The following is an 18,611-nucleotide window of genomic DNA, read 5'->3' as shown; positions in this document are numbered from 1 at the left end:
GTAGCAAATTATGTGCTCAAAATAAATTGCAGAGGAGGTTCTCATTCAGAAACCTGGAGGACAGTGGGTACAGATTGATCTAGGACAGAAAGAAAAGAAGGGCATGTTGAGAGCATATTGTTGGACCAGGTCTCACAGTCTTCATGGTTGGGGGGCTTGAGGAAGGGAGGATATTTGGAATTTTAAGGAATGACCATCTTGTCACGTCAAGGCAGTTAGGCCTTCACAGCTGGGCAAAGATTGCCCTAAATGCTGCAGTCAGGACAGTACAGCTTCTGAGAAAAGAGAGAGTGTGAACACTCACACACATACATATACTAGTTGTCTATATGGCTATTTTATTAGCATTTAGGATGTTTTTGTCTCCCTTGTTCAGTGTCCCCCATCCTTTCTGTGCGTTGGTTTGTCTGTGAAGGGATTGATACTTTAAGAATCTTTCACTACAGAAACAGAGATTTGGCAAAAATTGTGAGAACAGATGTTTGCAACAACTGGGAAGATTAATTCCACCAACTTGATAAGCTTGATGTGAGGATTAAATGAGTTAATAGCAGTTTAGTGCTTAAAATAGTAATTGATACACAGGATACCCAGTCAATAAATGGTGGCATCATCGTTGTTACCCTCATTATAAAGATTTACTCTATTCGACACAGTAGGGATTGGCGTGAGGGAACAAAAGCACTCATACAAAAGTACAACCTTCATGATTCATTTTTTTTCCCCATAGTGTCACTTCTCAGAAATGTTACTTGTTTATAATGGCTATGGTGCTTCGAGTGAAAAACTAGAGATTGTGTGACAGGGCACTACTATACAGATCTAGTATAAATTAAATTACACCCCGTGGGAGATTTTTCCCCACCTCAGTCTTTATCTTTCCTTGCAGATTTCTCATTTTAACCTTAAACCTCAGATTCAAATAATTTGGGGAGTAAGATGAATATAAATAAAGTAAAGCTGGTTTTCTTTTGTTCATAATCCGTTCATAATTTAATACCTTTTAGGAAGGAGTTTTATGCATATGAAAACATTTAGATGCACTAAGGATACTCCTGTTGTTTACGGTAGAGGAACAGTGGCTGCTTAGACATAATGGCTTAGACTTAAACTGGCTTATTTTTCTATTATTAAAGTAAAGTTGGCTGCAGTGTTATTTTAGTTTGAGGTGGACAGCATAGGGATTCAACAGTTCTATACATTTTGTCATGCTTACCATGATAAGTGTAGTTACTTTCTGTAGCCATACAGAGTTATTACAATATTATTGATTTACCTCAATGTTTTTAGAACTATTTTCATAGCCAATTAGTTGGGTATTTTTATTTCTCAATGCCATTATTTGACATTATTCAGTTTCAACAGAGACATGAAATTTAAGTCTAACAGCAATAAGTCATTTAGAGGCAGATTGTTTGACTTGAATTGTTGCTATGGGAACTCGATGAAAATGTATCAAAAAATTCAATCTTCAATTTAAACAAATCCCTCAGTAATTTTATTTGCTTAAAAACCAATTCCAAAAGAAGAAAAGGCATAATACTAATAAGTGTTTGGTAGCGTGATAGCTCTTTATATCACAAAACTTTAAGTTTTTATTTTAATTCCAGTGAGTTAACATACAGTGTTGTATTAGCATCAGGTACACAATATAGTGATTCAACACTTCCATACAACACCCGGTGCTCATCACAACAACACAAAATAGAGTAAGAATAATGCCACGTAGTAAATTCAGTTGTCACAGTCCATAAATGGTGCACATACTTGGGATGTTTAGTCATCCTCTGTGAGCATAGGTAGGGAAGGATAAAGAGTTTATTCTTGTTCTCCTGAAACCTGGAAACTTGTGCTCATTCTGGCTGCCACTGAATGACCTGGCCCAAGTTATTTAACCAACAAAAAGTCTAAGATTGGTATATTATTACAAATATTTAATGACATTATGGATTTATGAAATAAATACAGGCATTTAATTTAAAATTTTATTTTATTTTTTTAAATTTTTTTTAATGTTTTATTTATTTCTAGGAGACAGAGAGAGACAGCGTGAGCAGGGGAGGGTCAGAGAGAGAGGGAGTCACATACTCTGAAACAGGCTCCAGGCTCTGAGGTGGCAGTCAGCACAGAGCCTGACGCAGGGCTCGAACCCACGAACCGCGAGATCATGACCTAAGCGAAAGTCGGACGCTTAAGCCACCTAGGCGCCCCTAATTTAAAATTTTAAAATTTTCTTTCTTGATCTAGAAAACCTAGGAAAAAACCATTTAATTCTGTTAAAATACCTGGTTTAAAACCAAATAATACTTTTGAAAAGCACTTTGTGTTTAACCTTGAGTTCAGTAGTCTTTCCATAAGTTGTTGAGAGACTTGATTTTCACTTAAAATGAATTAGAATGGAACAGACAGCATTACAAAATAGGTACATCAACAAGTAAATAATAAAATGAGTATTGTTATATAATAGTCCTTTTCTAATTGATGAATGAATACCATTGCTTTGGTAATGCCACTAATACCATTTGAGAGTAAAGCAATAGTTAACATCAGTATGATGTGAATGTTGATTATACTATACACTACCTTTGAGCAATGTATATTATTAGGGAACTCAGTGACTCACTAAAAAGGAATAACATCAGAATCATAGGGGCCCAGAGATGAAGAGAGAGAAAACGGGTAGAAGGTTTATGTGAGCAAATGATAGGAGAAAACTTTTCTAACCTGGGGAAAGACAGACACCAAAATCCAGGAAGCACAGAGAACTCCCATGAGATTCAACAAAAACTGACCATCAACAAGGCATATCATAGTCAAATTCACAAAATACACAGACAAGGAAAGAATCATGAAAGCAGCAAGGGAAAATAAAAAGTCCTTAACCGACAAGGGAAGACAGATCAGGTTTGCAGCAAACCTATCCACAGAAATTTGGCAGGCCAGAAAAGAGTGGCAAGATATATTCAGTGTGCTGAATCAGAACAATATGAAGCCAAGAATTCTTTATCCAGCAAGGCTGTCATTCAAAATAGAAGGAGAGATAAAAAGCTTCCCAGACAAACAAAAAGTAAAGGAGTTCATGACTACCAAACCAGCCCTGCAAGAAATTTTAAGGGAGACGCTCTGAGGGGAGAAAAGACGCGGGGAAAAAAAAACAAAAACAAAAACAAAAGCAACGAAGACTAGAAAGGACCAGAGAACACCACTCTACAGGCAACATAATGACAATAAATTCATATCTTTCAGTACTCACTCTAAACATTAGTGGGCTAAATGCTTCAATCAAAAGCATTGGGTAGCAGAATGGGTAAGAACAATATCCATCAATATGCTGTTTACAAAACACCCATTTTAGATGTAAAGATGCCTTCAGGTTGAAAATAAAGGGATAGAGAACCATCTATCATGCTACTGGTCACCAAAAGAAAGCCAGAGTATCCATACTCTGACAGCCTAGATTTTATTTTATTTATTTATTTTTTTTCATTGGAAACAGCTGTTTTTATTTTTTTTTATTTTTTTTTAATAGTTTATTGTCAAATTAGTTTCCACATAACACTCAGTGCTCATCCCCACAAGTGTCCTCCTCCATGCCCATCCCCCTCTCCCCCCACATCCATCAGTCCTCAGTTTTTGTCAGCATTCAAGAGTCTCTCATGGTTTGCCTCTCTCCCTTTCCCCCACCATTTCCGCCCTTCTTCTCCCCCTTGTTCCTCCGTCAAGTTCCTCCTAATCCTCCTATACGTGCAAACATATGATATTTGTCCTTCTCTGCCTGACTTATTTCGCTCAGCATAACACCCTCAAGGTCCATCCATGTTGCTACACATGGCCAGATTTCATTGTTTCTCATTGCCATGTAGTATTCCATGGTATAGATAAACCACATCTTCTTGATCCATTCATCTGTTGATGGACACTTAGGCTCTTTCCATGTTTTAGCTATTGTGGAGAGTGCTGCTATGAACATTGGGGTACATGTGCTCCTATGCATCAGCATTTCTGTATCCCTTGGGTAAATTCCTAGCAGTGCTATTGCTGGGTCATAGGGGAGTTCTATTGTTAGTTTCCTGAGGAACCTCCACACTGTTTTCCAGAGGGGCTGTACCAGTTTACATTCCCACCAACAGTGTAGGAGGGTGCCCGTTTCTCCACATCCTCGCCAGCATCTAGAGTTCTCTGATTTGCTCATTTTAGCCACTCTGACAGTGACAGCCTAGATTTTAAAATAAAGACTCAAACACGGGATGAAGAAGGGCATTATATCATAATTAACAGGTCTACCGACCAAGACCTGACAGTTGTAAACAGTAAACATCTGTGCCCGCAATGTGGAAGCATCCAAAGATACAAATCAATCACATACCTAAGGAAACTAATTGAATAGTGGGGCACTTCAACACCCCATTTACAGCAATGAAAAGATCATCTAAACAGAAAATCAACAAGGAAACAATGGCCTTGAATGACACACTGGACTGGATCGACTTAATAGGTATATACAGAACATTTCATCCTACAGCAGCAGAATACACATTCTTCTCTGGTGCATATAGAATATTCTTCAGAATAGATCACATACTGGGACACAAATCAGCCCTCAACAAGTACAAAAAGATCAAGATGATAATGTGCATATTTTCAGACCACAACACTATGAAACTCAAAATCAACCACAAGAAAAAATATGGAAAGATAACAAATATTTGGAAACTAAAGACCATCCTACTAAAGAATGAATGGGCTAACCAAGAAGTTAAAGAGGAAATTAAAAAGTACATGAAAGCCAATGAAATTGATAATACCACAGCCTAAAACCTCTGGGACACAGCAAAGTTGTTTATAAGAGGGAAGTACATAGCAATCCAGGCCTTTCTAAAGAAGGAAGAAAGGTCTCAGATGCACAACCTAAGCTTACACCGTAAAGAGCTGTAAAAAAGAACAGCAAATAAAACCCCAAACCAGCAGAAGGCAGGAAATAATAAAGAATAAAGCAGAAATCAGTGCTATTGAAACCAACAAAAACAGTGAAACAGATCAATGAAACTAGAAGCTGGTTCTTTGAAACAATTAACAAAATTGATAAACTCCTGGCCAGTTTGATCAAAAAGAAAAAGGATAGGACCTAAATAAATAAAATCAAGAATGAAAGAGAAGAGATCACAAGGAACACAGCAGAAATACAAACAATAATAAGAATATTATGAGCAATTATATGCCAATAAAATGGACAATCCTGGAAGAAATGGACAAACTCCTAGAAACATAAACTATTAAAACTGAAATAGGAAGAAATAGAAAATTTGAACAGACCCATAACCAGTAAATGAATTGAATTAGTAATCAGAAATTTCCCAAAAAAACAAGAGTCCAGGGCCTGATAGCTTTCTAGGGGAAATCTACCAAACATTTAAAGAAGAGTTAGCACCTATTCTTTTGAAGCTGTTTCAAAAAATAGAAATGGAAGGAAAACTTCCAAACTCACTCTGTGAAGCCAGTATTACCTTTATTCCAAAACCAAAGACCTCTCTAAAAAGTAGAATTATAGACCAGTTTCCCTGATGAACATGGATGCAAAGAATCTCCAACAAGATACTAACCAATTGGATTCAACAGTACATTAAAAGAATCACTCACCACAACCAAGTGGGATTTATACCTGGAATGTGGGGATGGTTCAATATCTGCAAAACAGTGCGATGCATCACATCAATAAAAGAAAGGACAAGAACCACATGATCTCCTCAAGAGATGCAGAGATACTACTTGACAAAATACAGCATCCTTTCTTGATAAAAATCCTCAAGAAAGTAGGGATAGAAGGATCATACCTCGAGATCATAAAAGTCATATATGAAAGATCCACTGCTAACATCATCCTCAATGGGGAAAAACTGAGAGCTTTCCCCCAAGGTCAGAAACAAGACAGCACTGTTATTCAGTATAGCATTGGAAGTCTTAGCCTCAGCAATCAGACAACACAAAGGAACAAATGGCATCCATATCGGCCAGGAGGAGGTCAAACTTTCACTCTTCCCAGATGACATGATACTCTGTGTGGAAAACCCAAAAGATTTCACCAAAAAACTGCTAGAACTGATCGATGAAGTCAGCAAAGTTGCAGGATATAAAACCAATGCACAGATGCAAATCGGTTGCATTCCTATACACCAATAATGAAGCAACAGAAAGAGAAATCAAGGAATCGATCCCATTTACAATTGCACCAAAGACCATAAAATACCTAGGAAAAAATCTAACCAAAGAGGTGAAAAACCTATATACACTGAAAACTATAGAAAGCTTATGAAAGAAATTGAGGAAGAAACAAAAAAATGAAAAAATATTCCATACTCTTGGATAGGAAAAATCTCAATACTAACATTGATCTACATATTCAGTGCAATCCCTATCAAAATAACACCAGCATTCTTCACAGAGCTAGAGCAAACAATTCTAAAATTTGTATGGAACCAGAAAAGACCTCAAATAGCCAAAGCAATCTTGAAAAAGAAAACCAAAGCTGGAGGCATCACAGTCCTGGACTTCAAGATACGTTACAAAGCTGTAATCATCCAGACAGTATGGTACTGGCCCAAAAACAGACACTCAAGATAATGGAACAGAATAGAGAACCCAAAAATGGACCCACAAACATATGGCCAAATAATCTTTGACAAAGCAGGAAACAATATCCAATGGAATAAAGACTGTCTCTTTAGCAAATGGTACTGGGAAAACTGGACAGGACCACTTTCTTACACCATACACAAAAACAAACTCAAAATGGATGAAAGACATAAATGTAAGTCAGGACACCATCAAAATCCTCAAGGAGAAAGCAGGCAAAAACCTCTTTGACCTTGGCTGCAGCAACTTCTTACTCAACACATCTCCAGAGGCAAGGGAAACAAAAGCAAAATTGAACTATTGGGACCTCGTCAAAATAAAAACTTCTGCACAGTGAAGAAAATAATCAGCAAAACTAAAAGGCAACCAGCAGAATGGGAGAAAATATTTGCAAATGACCTATCAGATAAAGAGTCAGTATCCAAAATCTATAAAGAACTTATCAAACTCAACACCCAAAAAACAAATAATCCAGTGAAGAAATGGACAGAAGACATGAATAGACACTTCTCCAAAGAAGACATCCAGATGGCCAACCGACACCTGAAAAATGCTCAACCTTACTCATCATCAGGGAAATACAAATCAAAACCACAATGAGATACTACCTCATGCCTATCTGAATGGCTAACATTAGCAGCTCAGGCAATGACAGAGGTTGGTGAGGATGTGAAGAAAGAGGATCTCTTTTGCACCACTGGTGGGAATGCAACCGTATGGAGGTTCTTCAATAAAAAATAGAACTACCCTACAACCCAGCAATTGCCCTACCAGGTATTTATCCAAGGGATACAGGTGTGCTTTTTTGAATTGGCACATGCACCCCAGTATTTATAGCAGCACTGTTGACAATATCCAGAGTATGGAAAGAGCCCAAATGTGCATCAATGGATGAATGGATAAAGAAGATGTGGTATATATACAATAGAGTATTACTTGGCAATCAAAAAGAATGACATCTTGCTGTCTGCAACTACGTGGATGGAGCTAGAAGGTATTATGCTAAGTGAAATTAGAGAAATACAAATATCTCATGACTTCACTCATATGAGGACTTTAAGATACAAAACAGATGAACATAAGGGAAGGGAAGCAAAAATAATATAAAAACAGAAAGGGAGACAAAACGTAAAAGACTCTTAAATATAGAGAACAAACAAGGTTGCTGGAGGGGTTGTGGGAGGGTGGATGGGCTAAATGGGTAAGGGGCATTAGGGAATCTCCTCCTGAAACCATTGTCATATTATATGCTAACTAACTTGGATATAAATTTAAAAATTAATTAATTACACATATCTGCTATAACTAAATGACTAAACAATTAAAATAATTAATTTAAAAAGACATGTATATTATTTTGATTTCTTGAGAATCTTCCCTAATATTATGTAATAAATGTTTCCGTGTATCTGTATGATCTTTGTTTTTGAAATTTTTAATGCCTGCTTAATAGTCCATTGAGTTACAAACCCCTATAGCTGGACTATAGGCTAATTCCCATTTTGTACTAATATAAATAATAATACAGAGAAGCATCGTTAGAGAAGCATCAGCTTTTTTTTCCTTGTGAATTATTTATAAAGGATTGAACTGCTAGTGGTGTAACTAGGTTGAGAGCTTAAGCATTTTTATAGCTCTTGCTATGTGTTACCAAATCATTTTATGTCAGTATATAATTGAGTTGAACAGTTTGCTTGAAGCCAACATCAAGGTTTTATTAAAATGTATTTCTGAAAATGATAATCAGTCATTTAAAATAGATACATTTGGGCATCTTTAACAAATCATGATGAATTGAGGCAATTGAATTTAGTTAATTATTCATGTATGGTTTCCTATTTAAGAATTTCTAAGAAAGGAATGTCAACTCAAGATATATTTTAGATCAGTATCCAATTTGGGTTACTGCAAGCTATATGGAACATATAATTCTCATTTTCATATAGAAGATAGTCACCAGTCCTTATCTCTAGCTCTAATTTAAACAGCCCTGTATGCTGAGACAGCCATAGCAAACTAGGAAGTATAAGAAAAACATTAAGGGACAATATACGTAGGATTTGCATTTATGTTATAGTTAGGTAAACAATCCATGCATTAAGACTTGTAAACTTGCAGATCAGAAAGTAAGTTTCCCATCTCTGTAGACTGTTTAGCACAATAACCTAGCAAAAGTCATTATCTCACAGCTAAAGTCATTTCTATCTCCCATTTCAAATCATAGGGAGCCTGATTCTAGTATGTGGCTGAAAATGAATGTGCAGGGGCCTGGGGTCCCAGTGCATTCTGTGTCAACACTTTTGCTTTGGCTCTTTTTCTTTGAGACCAAAAGAACTTCATACGTAAATTAGATTAGAAATTTTTAAAACAGGTCTAAAATCCTGGGTGGTCTTATAAATTACATTGAAAGACTCTAGTATAGGCTAATCAGGTTCTAGGATAGTCCTAAGGATATAGTCTTCCCTGGGAAGAGTCTGAGAAGACTTCTGAGGTCTTGGAAATAGTCTTGAGAGATCTAGCCAGCCAGGCAGCACTTTCTGGGTAAGAGAAATAACTTTGCAGCTAACCCAGGTGTTTGGCTATACTGTTAACCAAATTCTTCGGCAACCACAAATGTAAACTAAATTTGATGTTAGAGTATCCTACATCTCAGGGTCTAATTCATTTTTTTCTTCCCTCTGCCTCTTGAAAGACTTGCCAGAACTATGCCGTAACAAGCAAGACCTACAAATCCCAGGTCCATTTTTAAAGTGTAGCAAATGGTAAAATTTAATTCTACTGATATAGAGACTTAAAGCCTAACAACATAACTGCACTTTAAATGTTATTTTCTAATACGTTCCTTTCCTAGTAAATAGTGATACTATTGTAAGGAAGGTCTAAAGTACAAACTGTATTTTGGCATCTAATTCAGAATTTTTTATTTTATCTTAAATAAACTGATGGACAGAGGAACACTATTGTTTATGTGCTATTTTTTCCCTCTAGGAACATTTCATGGAAGTAATTCGAAACCAGGAATTTGTACTGTTACCAGCCACTGAAATTGCAAAGCTCTTGGCCAGCGATGACATGAACATTCCTAACGAAGAGACAATACTGAATGCACTTCTTACTTGGGTCCGTCATGATTTGGAACAGAGACGGAAAGATCTCAGTAAACTTTTGGCTTATATTAGGCTCCCTCTTCTTGCACCACAGGTAAACTGTCTTTGATTATTTAATCAGTATCATAATTTCAACTACATATGAGTATTTTCTTCATGCTAATTATGTTAATATGTACATATCTATAGATTTTTTCCTTTGATTATTCTATCTGATGAGGTTATTTTACATACACTCCTATTAAATGTGTAGGTGGAAAGATACTTAACTAAAAAAAAATTCTGCTTATGTTTTTTTCTTTTTAACTTTATTTATTAGAGAGAGAGAGTACATGTGCATGCACATGCATGGGAGCTGGGGAGGGACAGAGAGAGAGAGAGGGAGAGAGAATCTTAAGCAGGCCCTGGGCTGTTAGCACAGAGCCCGACTTGGGGCTCAATCTCATGAACTGTGAGACCATGACCTGAGCCGAAATCAAGAGTTGGATGCTTAACCAACTAAGCCACTCAGGTGCTCCTCTGCTTGTATAGTCAACCCAGAAGGTCGGGCTACCTAAATTGCATGAATTAAATTACATTCTTGCTTAGGGGTTAGTAATTTTATTGGACTCCACTAGAAACCTATCCTAGCAATTGAGAATTAGTAAAGGCACTAATGAAAGTTGCAGTGGATGCTAGGAACCTGAAAATTTCAGTTAATTCGTTTGCTACATGTTTATTAAGTATCCACTAAATGCTGGGTTCTGGTGATAAATAAACTGAGACATGATAAAGAGTTCCAGCTCTGACATTTTAAAATTCTGTGTCTGGGCATATTCACACACCTCAGTCTCTTAATCTTTCAGGTGGAGATAACATTCTCTTTGACTATCTCACAGGATTATTATAAAGATGAGAAACGACTCTGTGAAATCGAATATACTGTAAATAATCATGGTAGGATTATCAGCATCATTTTACAATTGAGAGATATCTAGTTAGTGTATTCAAGGTGATTAGTCATAACGTATTTATTTACATGCATAGTTTCCCCTTTGTACAGTTTTAACTGGAATATACAGCAGTCTCCCCTTATCTGCAGTTTGCTTTCTGTGGTGTCAATTACCCATGGTCAGCCATAGTCAGAAAGCAAATGATCCTCCTTCTGACTTCTTGTCAGAAGGTCATTAGTTAGCCTAACACTGCGTCACAGTGTCTGCATGATCCATCTCACTTCATATCATCACATAGGCATTTTATCATCTTACGTCATCACAAGAGAAAAAAATGGATGTATACAGTACAGTAAGATATTTAGAGAGAAAGCCTACATTCACATAACTTTTATTACAGTATCCTAATTGTTCTATTTTATTATTTGCTATTGTTGTCAATCTCTTACTGTGCCTCGTTTTTAAATTAAACTTTATCATAGGTATGTACGTATAAGAAAAAACATAGTATACACAGGATTCAGTACTGTTTGCAGCTTCAGGCATCTACCAAGGGTCTTGGAACATATCCCCCATGGGTAGGAGGGGGGACTTCTGTACAATAATTTCTTCTGCCTATTTTACTGCTTATCTTGAAGCCTTAAATAGAGAAAGAGGCCTTGAAAGTGAAGAAAGAATGAGCTGTTACTGCTTGAGATCAGATTTTTATTGTTCCAAGTGCCATCAATTTTATCTTATCTGCATTTATCTTGGGGATTATGTATTATTTCTAGCCATTGTTAGCAAAAGTTACTGTTTGCTCTCTACTTTATAGAGACAAAAATTAGTGCTGATGCTTTATAGGAAAGATCTCTTCGGAGGTAGAATGTTCTATGATTCATAGGAATGAGACTGCATGAATTGATGACAATTCAGGAATAATAACATTGTAAAACATTTCCCTTGAAATCACGTTTTAAAAAGAGTTATATTTTACTGGTACTTAGAATTTTTTTCTTATCCTTTTCTCGATTACAGAAAATAAAATATGAAAATCCTAGCAGACTTTTGAAAAGAATCTATGCAATTAAGTAACCTGATGATTGACCTCAGTGCTGCAATTTCAAATGTTTATGATACTATATTTGCAGGACTGTCTAAAATTTCTGTTATCCATGGTACTGCTGATAATCATAGGCATAAGATCTTAGAGTTAAAGGCAGCCATTTAGTCTAACACCTGTTGTACAAATGAAGTAACAGACCAAAAAAGTAAGACCATATGCTCAAAATCATAAAGTGATTGCATAAATTCCTGTATTTCTGCATTGTAGTTTTATTTGCCTTTGCTGTTTAGCTAACATAGAGCTAATAAAAGATGGAGGTAGGACTTGAACCCAAGTTAAGTTCTGTGCCTTTCTCATGGAACCATTCTGCCTCTTGAATGTACTATGTATAAAATTGCTGGGTGAGGAGAGGGATATCAAGTGGAGGAAGAAAGAGATTAAAAAATAAATCGTGATTATGATATAATGAGAGGTAGGCTGTGATAAATATATGAACATGGCATTATGGAAATAATCAGAGTAGTCTGCCCAAAATGATGATGGAGAAGCAGGGAGAACATTCTGAAAGGTCACTCAGTCTGCATCCTGAGTAGCTACCCAGAAGAGGGGGCAGGATCGCCCAGAAGAGATAGCAGACTGTACCTAGTTATGGAGTCATGAGCAAATAAATACATCATGCTCTGGAATTTGTAAAGAATTTGCGTGGCTTGAGTGCAGAAATAAAAGGTGTGGAGAGACAGAGAATCTCTAATTATGCCGAGAGTTTGTGTTTTATCCCAAAAGCAGTAGAAAAAGTTTTAAGGCACTAAAACTTTTAAAAAGGCACTAAAGAAGTTTAAGCAGAGAGTGGCATAATTATCATTTTATTTAGGAAGATCCTCTAACTGTATTGCAGGGATTGGATTGGAATGGTCAAAGTGGAAATCCATTACAAAGACTATTAGGTTCAGACAAGTGAATTAAGCCCTCTCTGGCAGTGGAGGTACAGAAATTACCAAGCTCAAGAGCTGTTTTAGAATTGATACAAGTTAATGACCAATCGAAAGGGGAGGGTGCAAATAACAGAGAGCTCCAAAATGATTCTGATTTGTGCACCTAGGTTAAAGAAGGTGCTGTCAATTAAGACAAAGAATTGATGATGAAGAGCTGATTTTGAAGATGAGGAGGAAGTGGAAGAATCATGTTCCCAAAGCTTCTTGGTACCTTTAATCCTCTTGGAGCCTAGGAAGGAGTTTTGAAAATTTATTACCAGGTTATTGAAGCCAAGAAGAAGAGAATTACATTGCCAAAGAGAACACAAGGACACTTGGGGTAGAACCTAGGAAATAGTAGGGTTAGGTAGTTCCTAAACCTGCCTAAATAACTGGAGTGCTGTTAAAGAGATTCCAGTGCAAGGAAGAGATTTTAACATCATCAGATATTATGATCTTGTTCAAAGAGACAAGATAAAGACAGAAAATCCATTGGATCAGCCCATTTGTTTCAAACTGTAGTCTCCAAGTATAGGATCAACACTACCTGGGAAGTTGTTTAAAATGCAAATTATTACTGGGGAGAGACTAAGATGGCGGGGTGGCATGGAAGTTTTTTGTGTCTCTTGTCCGTGAAATGCAGCTAGATTAACACCAAACCATCTTGCACACCTAAAAAATTGACCTGAGGATTAACTCAGCAATCTGTGTAACTTGAACCAAGAACTTGACAGGAATTCACCCCCAAAAGAAAGAACAGGAAGAGGGGCGCCNATGCACCACCACTCCCACCCCCTAAAAAAAAAATTAAAAAAAAAAAAAAAAAGAAAAAAAGAAAGAACAGGAAGAAATGACAGGCAGGGACTTAACACAGATACAAGCAAGATGTCAGTACAGAACTTATTTTACGATAATAAGAATATTAGCTGAGGTTGCAAAAAGCACAGAATCCCTTTCTGTGGAGGTAAAAGAAGTAAAATCTAGTCAGGATGAAATTAAAAATGCTATAAATGAGATGCAGTCTCAAATGGATGCCACGTCAGTACAGATGGATGAAACAGAACAGTGAATCAGCGATATAGAGGACAAACTTAGGGAGAATAATGAAGCAGAAAAAAAGAGGAAAACTAAGACAAAAGAGCACAATGTAAGAATTAGAGAGCTCAGTGACTCATTTAAAAGGAATAACATCAGAATCATAGGGGTCCCAGAGATGAAGAGAGAGAAAAAGGGGTAGAAGGTGTATGTGAGCAAATGATAGGAGAAAACTTTTCTAACCTGGGGAAAGACAGACATCAAAATCCAGGAAGCACAGAGAACTCCCATGAGATTCAACAAAAACTGATCATCAACAAGCCATATCATAGTCAAAATCACAAAATACACAGACAAGGAAAAAATCATGAAAGCAGCAAGGGGAAAAAAAGTCCTTAACCTACAAGGAAAGACAGATCAGGTTTGCAGCAGACTATCCACAGAAACGTGGCAGGCCAGAAAAGAGTGGCAAGATACATTCAATGTGCTGAATCAGAACAATATGAAGCCAAGAAGTCTTTATCCAGCAAGGCTGGCATTCAAAATAGAATAGAAAGTTTCCCAGATAAACAAAAAGTAAAGGAGTTCGTGACCCCCGAACCAGCCCTACAAGAAATTTTAAGGGGGACTCTCTGAGGGGAGAAAAGATGAGGAAAAAAAACAAAAAACAAAAGCAACAAAGACTAGAAAGGACCAGAGAACACCACCAGAAACTCCAACTCTTGGAGCGCCTGGGTGGCTCAGTTCGTTGAGAGTCTGACTTTGGCTCAGGTCATGAAGTCGCAGATCATGAATTCGAGCCCCACGTCAGGCTCTGTCTGACAGCTCATGGTGTCTGCTTTGGATTTTGTGTCTCCTCTCTGTTATTCCCCTGCTTACATGCACTCTCTCTGCCTCTGTTTCTCTCTGTGTGTGTCAAAAGTAAATAAAGATTTAAAAGAATTAAAAAAAAAGAAACTCCAACTCTACAGGCAGCACAATGGCAATAAATTCATGTGTTTCAGTACTCACTCTAAATGTCAACTGACTAAATGCTCCAATCAAAAGACAGGGCAACAGAATAGATAAGAAAACAAGACCCATCTATATGCTGCTTACAAGAGACCCATTTTAGACCTAAAGACACCTTCAGATTGAAAATAAGGGGATGGAGAACCATCTCTCATGCTAATGGTCACCAAAAGAAAGCCAGAGTATCCATACTTATATCAGACAGCCTAGATTTTAAAATAAAGACTCTAACAAGAGATGAAGAAGAGCATTATATCATAATTTTGGAGTCTGTTGACCAAGAAGACCTAACATTTGTAAACATCTGTGCCCCCAATGTGAAAGCATCCAAATATAAATCAATTAATCACAAACATGCAGAAACTCATTGATAATAATACCATAACAGTAGGGCAACACTCCACTGACAGCAATGGACAGATCATCTAAACAGAAAATTAACAAGGAAACAATGGCTTTGAATGACATACTGAGCCAAATGGACTTCACATATATTCAGAGCACTTCATCCTAAAGCAGCAAAATACACATCCTTCTCCAGTGCATATGGAACATTCTCCAGAATAGATCACATACCAGGACACAGATCAGCCCTCAACAAGTACAAGTACAAAAAGTCAGGATCATACCTTGCATATTTTCAGACCACAACGCTATGAAACTCAAAATCAACCACGAGAAAAAATTTGGAAAGACAACAAATACTTGGAGACTAAAGAGCATCCTACTAAAGAATAAATGGGCTAACCACGAAGTTAAGGAGGACATTAAAGAGGACATTAAAAAGTATATGGAAGCCAATGAAAATAATAACACCACTGCCCAAAACCTCTGGGACTCAGCAAAGGTGGTCATGAGAGGGAAGTATATAGCAATCCAGGCTTTTCTAAAGAAAGAAGAAAGTCTCAGATACGCAACCTAAAGTGCAAATTATTAGGCCGCATTCTACACCTACAAAATCTGAAACTCTGGGGTTGGAGCCTAGCAGGTTGTGTTTTAATAAGCCTTCAGGTGGATTTGAAGCACACTCAAGTTTGAGAACCAGTGTCTTAGCAGATGAATAGTGATGACTTATGGAAACTACACTGCCCTGTATGATTTAAATAAGTTACTTCACGTTTCTGAGCAACGGTTTTCTGCATTGATAATACTATGTTGCACTATTGTGACACTTAGAAATACTGGCAGTGTTTTTTTCTTTCCTTTCATGTTTGCAAAATTCTAGCTATCACATGATGAAGGTCTTTTTTCTAAGTTTATTTATTTATTTTTGAGAGAGAGAGGATAGTGTGCAGGGGAGGGGCAGAGAGAGAGGGAGAGAGAGAATTCCAAGCAGGCTTTGTGCTGTTAGTGCAAAGCCGGACATGGGGCTCGATCCCATGAACTGTGAGATCATGACCTGAGCTGAAATCAAGAATCAGAGGCTTAACCCAGTTGAGCCACCCATTGCCCCCGAGCAATGAAGTTTGGAAGTAGACTCTAAAACCATCAAGAAAATTTTGGATTTTATTTTGTACGTTTTATTTTAAAAGATAAGAAAATATGACAATTATTTAAATTGTCTAATGCATATCAAGTAATAAAGGCTAATATTAAAAACTTGCCATTAGGTCCAGTTACTTAAAAAATTGGCTTTTATAAATAAGTGAAGGGGATTAAGAATACACTTATGATGAGCACTGAGTAATATATAGAATTGTTAAATCACTATATTGTACACCTGAAACTAATATAACACTGTGTGTTAACTATACTGGAATTAAAATAAATAACATTTTAAAAAATAATAAAGTTAACAAAAGAATTTACTTTTGTGAAATCGTTCCTTTCTCAGTGAACTTTTACCCTACTCTGTTAATAAGAAACACTATTCAGTCTAGCTAGAAGGGATGCAATTACATATAGTATTTTTATTATAGTGACTCCCACAGTAGTTCCCTAAAATGACCTAGGAAATAATTGCAGGTATGTGTGTAATTGTAATCTTCTACCAAATGATCATTTTAGTTTGACTTACTGTGTTTTTTTTAACTGTGAATAATCCAGAAGATACATATTTGTGGTTTTTTGCTCTACCCTTGAATACATTATAAGCTCTTTTATTTGATCAAAAATTTTTTTTAAATGTTTTTTATTTATTTCTAGGAGAGAGACAGAAAGAGAGACAGCGTGAGCAGGGGAGGGTCAGAGAGAGAGGGAGTCACAGACTGAAATAGGCTCCAGGCTCTGAGCTGGCAGTCAGCACAGAGCCCGACGCGGGGCTCGAACCCACGAACCGCGAGATCGTGACCTAAGCGAAAGTCGGAAGCTTAACCTACTAAGCCACCCAGGCGCCCCTATTTGATCAAATTTTAAACAATGTGGATAAAAATACTAGGATAGATGTACATTATTGAAAAGATTTTGCAACTTACATTCTTATAGTTTCCAGTGGTTAGCCTGTATTACAGATATCTTCATCTTCACAATTCTGTTCTCGATTCTTATTATTGCTTTCTACTAAAAGTAAGAAATATAAAAAGAGCCAGTATTTACCTTTACTATTCTTTTAATTTACACATTTTTGATACCAGAACATTTTTTAAAGCCTGTAGAATTCAGAGATCATTCACATTCTATTTTTTTACTTTAAGTATTATTGGAGAGGGCAGTTTTAGAGAAATAGTCATGTGAGATTAAGTATGAGAATAAAGATAAAAATTTACACATTGAAAATGTTTCTGTTTCCTAAATGCCTTCATTTAAGTAATTTGTCGTTTCCCTAATGGCAGAGAAGACACAGAGTGTTCACCTAAAATGCAGAGCATACAAGAGTGTTTTTTAGTTCTCTCTCAGTACCTTCTGTATGATTTTTGAAATGATTCCTGGTACCTTCCATTTGATTAATCTGATTCTTGGATTAATGGCTTTTATATTCCCTTCCCCTACTTTCATCTCTCTATTTACTTATAAAGTAGAGAGACTGTTAGCATGTTTAGAGATATGTTTTACTTCAAATTGCAGTAACTATTAAGTCTCCCAAGACTTTACTTCCCTTGTTTTTGGTTGTTGTTTTTTTTTAAGTTCATTTAATTATTTGAGAGAGTGCGAATGGGAGAGGGACAGAGAGGGAACCCCAAGCAGCCCTCAGCCCCTCACCACTGTCAGTGCAGAGCCCAAGGCAGGGCTCAAACCAAGGAACCGTGAGATCATGACTTGAGCTAAAACCAAGAATCGGCTACCTTACCAACTGAGCCACTTGGGCTTTCTGCAATTTTTTTCACATTAATTTTTATTTAGAAAGTACTGAAGTAATTCTATATAACAGAAGTAATATAAACATTAAGATCAATCTAAATGAGCCAACTTAGTGCATATTCGGTAATGGTTTCTGTAGCAAGTATAACTATATTTTGTGTGCATAGAAAATACGGACTAATTAATACCATAATTTATACTCTGGCATAGGTCCTGACACTTATGTCTTAATTTGGCTTTTTTGCCATTAGCATACTCTTCTCAGTTTCCAAATGCCACAAACGTTTTTTACAGTGACTTTTGTTAGACTATTCCTTTATCAAATATGAACATAGTCTCAGCATTATTATTTGTTTGTATTTGCAAAGTAAAGCTGCGTTCCCCACCCACTCAAATGGCTAAAATAAAAGGAGATAGTAACAGTTGTTGGTGAGAATGTTGAGAAACAGCTACCCTCATATATTGCTGGTGGGAACATAAAATGATGCAGCCACTTGAAAAACAGTTCGGTAGTTTCTAAAAAAGTTAACATGTATTTACCATATGACCCAGCAATTCCACTTCTAGGTATCTACCTGAGAGGAATGAAAACATTTACCTACCATAAAGACTTGCATGCAAATGTTCTTAGCAGCTTTATTCA

At 36.7% G+C, this 18,611-nt stretch overlaps 1 protein-coding gene across 6 annotated transcripts in view; it reads left to right on the top strand.

Moving 5' to 3' along the window:
* Positions 1 to 18,611, top strand: part of KLHL5 (kelch like family member 5) — a 94,110-nt gene that overhangs the window by 41,166 nt on the left and 34,333 nt on the right. For all 6 annotated transcript variants that reach the window (XM_077758937.1, XM_077758934.1, XM_077758935.1 and 3 more), the window contains one exon: positions 9,619 to 9,831. In XM_077758937.1, the coding sequence (XP_077615063.1) occupies positions 9,619 to 9,831 (213 nt within the window). The remainder of the gene's footprint in view (positions 1 to 9,618; positions 9,832 to 18,611) is intronic.

The sequence above is a fragment of the Crocuta crocuta genome, unplaced genomic scaffold (genome assembly GCF_008692635.1).
Source record: "Crocuta crocuta isolate KB4526 unplaced genomic scaffold, BGI_CrCroc_1.0 scaffold223, whole genome shotgun sequence".
NCBI classification, from domain to species: Eukaryota; Metazoa; Chordata; class Mammalia; order Carnivora; family Hyaenidae; genus Crocuta; species Crocuta crocuta.
The sequence above is the reverse complement of the archived record's forward strand: the minus strand, read 5'-3'. Positions and strand labels throughout refer to the sequence as shown.